Raw genomic sequence first — 6641 nt, forward strand, 5'->3', positions numbered from 1 at the left:
AAACATTCTAGCATCTTCAGCATAATTCGTACAAGCATTTTTTATACCCATAACTTAGTGTATAATGCCGGTTCGTTATTAATCAGTGGTCAAAACTCCAAGGCGAATGCCTATAATGTGTGATTTTCTCATCCTTAATTATATATGGCATGAGTTTCTCGCTCACATTTTGATCAATTGTTTTGTTCAGTGGCAGAGAGAGGCGAAAAAGGCGCGCCGAGGGCTTTGGTCATTAGATAAACCTCAGAAACCATGGATTTGGAGGAGAGATAATCCGCGCATCGACAACAAGAAGGGGAATGTAGATGACATTCAGGTTAGCGAGAATTCCCGTTCTTTGATGATCCAAGAGCCATGGTTTTGGCGTGAGGTTACCAAGAGCTTCACGCAGATGCGTGCTCTTTGGCTTTTTGGATAGATGCACACAGTCCAACAGTTTAGGATTGTTCGTAGTTTCAAAGTGATATGTACGTTAACCAGGAAGAATAGAGACTATGTCTAAAACGCCACCCATGTGGCGAACATAAAGTCCCTGGTAGCAACTTCTAGTTTGTAAATAAGTGGCGGGTTTTTCAGTTAGTTACAAGCAGGGTATTGGATAGTGGAGGGTTTTTCAGCATGCTCTGTCATTACAAGCAGGTAGGGAACATTTAGGTGCTAGCTAATGACATGCTACTTCTGCTCTGCTGTGCAACTGCTCTTCTACTTTGGTTGTCGTTAGATCAGTAATCTTCAGAGAGCCTGTTTTCGTTTCTCCTCGGGTCGCTTGTAATCTTACTTTATGTTTCTATCTATCTATTCACATGCATTCCTCGTGCATGGTTCAAAATAAATAAATTGTACGTTATTTCTATGTGTGCGTAATGCACTTGTAGATAGTCCAACAGATTGTCGCCTAATTAAATTTCTTGCAGGTAGAACCGCAGAACCAGGTCAATGAGAGCAGTGTAGCTCTACCATTGCTGATAATGAAAGATATGGAGGATCTGGGTAGGAAATGGAAAGGGAGTTTGGGAAATTTTGTGTCCGAGAACATGAAACTACACGATCAGGTCCAGGAGTTAAAGAGAGATAAGGAGGAGGCTGAGGAACGTGCTAAGAAGGCAGAAAAAGAAATGGAAAGTGTTGTGGCTAACAACATGAAGCTGAATGCTCAGCTCCAGGAATCTGAAACTAATAAAAAGGAGGCCGAGGACCGAGTTTTACAGTTGGATTTCTTCTCAGGAAGTGTTGCAGCTGTAAACATGGATTTGCACAATAAGATTGAGGTTTTAGAGAATGAGAATAAAAAGGTTGAGGACCGAGCCAAGGAGGCAGAAAGTGAAATGGAGAGTGTTGTGGCTGAGAACAGGAAACTGAACGATCAGCTCCAGGTAGTAGAGGGCCAAGTAGTGAAGTTGAAATATTTTTGTGAAAAGGTTGCAGGTGTAAACATAGTTTTGCACCGTAAGCTGGAGGGGTCAGAGGAGAAGAATAAAATGGCCGAGGAGCAAGCCAAGGAGACAGAGAAGGAGATGAAAACTATCTTGGATGACAATATGAAACTAAGTGGTCAGATTAAAAAATTAAATAAGATAAATAAAGAGATTACCGCCTTTGCTAATAATAGTAAAAGGAAATTGCAAAGTGTTCTAGCCGTAAACATGGATTTGGATAAGAAGAGGGAGGAGCGAGCTAGTTTGCCAGATAAGGGATTGGAAATTGTTGGAGTTGAAAACATGAAGGGGAAATTACAAGGCATAAGTCACAAGAAGAGTGAACAAACTGTGGAGACCCCATCGGCAACTCCAACCAAAGACTCTGGCGTGAAAAAACCTACTGTGTGGCGGATGAAAACGGCCGCAACGACATCTTCGGCACCTCCACCAAAGGGTCATTACGAATAGACACAACTATGTGTTGAATATAAGCTATTGCCTATATATTACAAGGCATAAGTCACAAGAAGAGTGAACAAACTGTGGAGACCCCATCGGCAACTCCAACCAAAGACTCTGGCGTGAAAAAACCTACTGTGTGGCGGATGAAAACGGCCGCAACGACATCTTCGGCACCTCCACCAAAGGGTCATTACGAATAGACACAACTATGTGTTGAATATAAGCTATTGCCTATATATACAAGCTCAACGACGGCATGTGTTGCTACAAATTAAAAAAACTATATGTTATATAATCTAGAATCACGTGGCATTTTGTGTTTCACCCGAGCATATTTCCTTTTGTTTTCTATAAATAATATAAGGACATTTAATTCTATCGTATTGATCCACCCCTGTTGGAGAGGGTCTCCACGCTATTCCGCTTTGATCCATCTGTATGTATGTTTACTCCTATCTATTATATTATGCGGCTTCGTTCTTCAGGGTCGATAATGTGGCGGTGTCGACCTTTCTCGCCGTGTCAATTTGGTTCGCGTTCTTTTTCTGAAGTGTGCGGCCCCTCCGTGGTCGTGCAATGGAGACGACAGACCTCTTGTGGAGCTAAATGTGATCTGCTTGTCGTGTCCCTCCCATGGTGCTCCCGGTTGCCACACGTCCATCCGGATTCTTGGGGGAACCACTTCGCCTTCCGACGGTGCGGCATCCTTTTAATCCGGACGGATGTCAATGTGCCCATGTTGTTCATCATTCAGGAGTGTAATTGGGCTGTCACCTTTCACATTGATGCCCCCAACAAGTTTTGTGCTGCTTGTCTAGTGCTAGTTGCTTTGGCGGACGAAGACCTCGACGGATCAAGCTCATTTCTTTCGTTCATCTTGGTAGTTGCTTGTGTTGTATTCGGTCTGTGCACAAACTTATTTGCACCATGCATCTGTCGCCTGAGGTTGTTTCACCTTGGTTTCTTTTTTTATTTCTTTCTGATGCTTGTATGTGTTTAACAATTGTAATTCTGGCCGAGATTTTGGTAATTTAAAGTCGGGCTAGGTTTGAACCTTTTTTTGGGTTCAGACGATGTCTTTTTCTGAAAATAAGGACTCTGGCAATACACATTTTAACGTGAAATAAAACCAACTATTAACAATTGTTTGTTTTCTGCGGAAAACCGCAGCGTTCGCATCTGGAACCGCTCCAGAGAGGCGATACAGGGGGCGAAGCTCCTGCTCTTTCCTCTACATCGCCGGCGACGTTGGGTCCTCGTCCGTCTCCGTCTGCCGCTCCAAGGGCGGGAGCGGGCGGGGACCCTGGCTGTTTCTGCCCGGTATAGGGACATAGGATTTGTTTTGAGAGGTGCTGCATCAATGGTGTGGACGGCGCCGCGTCAAAATAATTTGCTTCTGCTCTTCTTCCATCTCGATGGCGCTCTAATTGGCGGCATTGGGGAGCAGGTGACTCGGTCTTCTTGCTGGTCTTCTGATCCGGTAAGATTTGTGTCTGATGGTCGGCACTTCACACTCTCTCGGGTGGCGTTGGTGCCGGCTGTTGCAGTTGTGTTTGGTGTCTTGCGGTGGGGTGCGTGGATGGCCAAATGCAGCGGCATTCATCTTCTTCGACCTAGTCGAATGAAGTTAATGACGCTGGGATCTAGCGGACACGGGAAAGAACCCCGACCGACGTGCCACAAAGTCTCGGTCTCGTCGCTTGCCGCGGTCCGTTTCATCGGCTCGAAAAGCATCATTGTATGTGATAACCCACAAGTATAGGGGATCGCAACAACTTTCGTGGGTAGAGTATTCAACCCAAATTTATTGATTCGACACAAGGGGAGCCAAAGAATATTCTTGAGTATTAGCAATTGAGTTGTCAATTCAACCACACCTGGATAACTTAGTATCTGCAGCAAAGTGTTTAGTAGCAAAAGTGGTATGATAATAATAGTAGCGGTAGCAAAGTAAAGATAAATGTTTTGAGGTTTTTGTAGTAGTTGTAACTGTAGCAACGGAAAAGTAAATAAGCGAAGAACAATATGTGAAAAGCTCGTAGGCAATGGATCAATGATGGATAATTATGCCGGATGCGATTCCTCATGCAATAGTTATAACATAGGGTGATATAGAACTAGCTCCAATTCATCAATGTAATGTAGGCATGTATTCCGTAAATAGTCATACGTGCTTATGGAAAAGAACATGCATGACATCTTTTGTCCTACCCTCCCGTGTTCAGCGGGGTCCTTATGGAAACTAAGGGATATTAAGGCCTCCTTTTAATAAAGAACCGGAACAAAGCATTAGCACAAAGTGAATACATGAACTCCTCAAACTATGGTCATCACCGAGAAGTATCCCGATTATTGTCACTTCGGGGTTGTCGGATCATAACACATAATAGGTGACTATAGACTTGCAAGATAGGATCAAGAACACACATATATTCATGAAAACATAATAGGTTCAGATCTAAAATCATGGCACTCGGGCCCTAATGACAAGCATTAAGCATAGAAAAGTCATAGCAACATCAATCTCAGAACATAGTGGATACTAGGGATCAAACCCTAACAAAACTAACTTGATTACATGGTAAATCTCATCCAACTCATCACCGTCTAGCAAGCCTACGATGGAATTACTCACGCACGGCGGTGAGCATCATGAAATTGGTGGTGGAGGATGGTTGATGATGACGACATCGACGAATCCCCCTCTCCGGAGCCCCGAACGGACTCCAGATCAGCCCTCCCGAGAAAGATTAGGGCTTGGCGGCGGCTCCGTGTCGTAAAACGCGATGAAACTTTCTCTCTGATTTTTTTCTCCCCGGGACGGTATATATGGAGTTGGAGTTGAGGTCGGGAGGTGTCCAGGGGGCCCACGAGATAGGAGGGCGCGCCCTAGGGGGGGGGGCTGTCTCGTGGACAGCCCGTGGCCCCCCTGGCCTTGATTCTTTCGCCAAAAATTCTTATTAATTCTGAAAAGTGCCTCTGTGGATTTCCAGGACATTCCGAGAACTTTCCTTTTCTACACATAAAACAACATCATGGCAGTTCTGCTGAAAACAACGTCAGTCCGGGTTAGTTTCATTCAAATCATGCAAGTTAGAGTCCAAAACAAGGGCAAAAGTGTTTGGAAAACTAGATACGTTGGAGACATATCAACTCCCCCAAGCGTAAACCTTTGCTTGTCCTCAAGCAATTCAGTTGATAAACTGAAAGTGATAAAGAAAAACTTTTACAAACTCTGTTGCTCTTGTTGTTGTAACATGAAAAGCCAGCATTCAAGTTTCAGCAAATATTATGAACTAACCATACTAACAATAACACATAGGTCTCACAATTACTCATATCAATAACATAATCAGCTAGCGAGCCATAATAATAAAACTCGGATGACAACACTTTCTCAAAATAATCATAACATGATATAACAAAATGGTATCTCGCTAGCCCTTTCTGAGACCGCAAAACATAAATGCAGAGCACCTTTAAAGATCAAGGACTGACTAAACATTGTAATTCATGATAAAAGAGATCCAGTCAAGTCATACCCAATATAAACCAATAATAATGAATGCAAATGACAGTGTGCTCTCCAACGGGTGCTTTTTAATAAGAAGGATGATGACTCAACATAAAAGTAAATAGATAGGCCCTTCGCAGAGGGAAGCAGGGATTTGTAGAGGTGTCAGAGCTCGATTTTAAAATAGAGATTGAATAACATTTTGAGCGGTATACTTTTGCTGTCAACGCAACAACTATGAGATGGTTGTATCTTCCATACTACATGCATTATAGGTAGTTCCCAAACAGAATGGTAAAGGTTTATACTCCCCCAACCACCAACAAGCATCAATACATGGCTTGCTCGAAACAATGAGTGCCTCCAACATACAACAGCCCTGGGGGAGTTTTGTTTAATTATTTTGATTTGCTTTGATCTTTTTAGATCATGGGACTGGGCATCCCGGTTACCGGCCCTTTCTCGTGAATGAGGAGCGGAGTCCACTCCTCTTGAGAATAACCCACCTAGCATGGAAGATATAGGAAGCCCTAGTTGAAACATGAGCTTCTCAAGCATACAAAACAGAATTTCATTTGAAGGTTTGGAGTTTGGCACATACAAATTTACTTGGAACGACAGGTAAATACCGCATATAGGAAGGTATAGTGGACTCATATGGAACAACTTTGGGGTTTAAGGAGTTTGGATGCACAAGCAGTATTCCCGCTTAGTACAGGTGAAGGCTAGCAAAAGATTGGGAAGCGACCAACTAAGAGAGCGACAACAGTCGTAAACATGCATTAAAATTAATTTACACCGAGTACAAGCATGAGTAGGATATAATCTACCATGAACATAAATATCATGATGGCTATGTCGATTTGGTTCAACTACATGCGTGAACATGTGCCAAGTCGAGTCACTCAATTCATTTAAAGGAGGATACCATACCATCATACCACACCATAATCATTTTAATAGCATGTTGGCACGCAAGGTAAACCATTATAACTCAAAGCTAATCAAGCATGGCACAAGCAACTATAATCTCTAAATGTCATTGCAAATATGTTTACTTCACAATAGCTGACTCAGGAATGATGAATCATCATATTACAAAAACAAAAGAGGTCGAGTTCACACCAGCTTTTCTCATCCCAATAAGTCCATCATATATCGTCATTATTGCCTTTCACTTACACAATCGAATGATGTGTATAATAATAAGAGTGCACGTGCATTGGACTAAGCTGGAATCTGGAGCA

General features: G+C 42.9%; 1 protein-coding gene across 2 annotated transcripts in view; it reads left to right on the forward strand.

Annotated features, from left to right (window-relative positions):
- LOC123047065 (uncharacterized) overlaps nucleotides 1-2355 on the forward strand; it is a 9099-nt gene extending 6744 nt beyond the window's left edge. Inside the window, exons 7-9 of one of the 2 annotated variants that reach the window (XM_044470560.1) lie at nucleotides 191-316; nucleotides 915-1737; nucleotides 1932-2355. In XM_044470560.1, the coding sequence (XP_044326495.1) occupies nucleotides 191-316; nucleotides 915-1737; nucleotides 1932-2080 (1098 nt within the window). In that variant the 3' untranslated portion in view covers nucleotides 2081-2355. Of the gene's footprint in view, nucleotides 1-190; nucleotides 317-914 lie in introns of both variants that reach the window. The other variant, XM_044470561.1, reaches the window with a different exon arrangement.
- Nucleotides 2356-6641: the final 4286 nt, after the last annotated feature.

Source organism: Triticum aestivum, chromosome 2B (genome assembly GCF_018294505.1).
Source record: "Triticum aestivum cultivar Chinese Spring chromosome 2B, IWGSC CS RefSeq v2.1, whole genome shotgun sequence".
NCBI classification, from domain to species: domain Eukaryota; kingdom Viridiplantae; phylum Streptophyta; class Magnoliopsida; order Poales; family Poaceae; genus Triticum; species Triticum aestivum.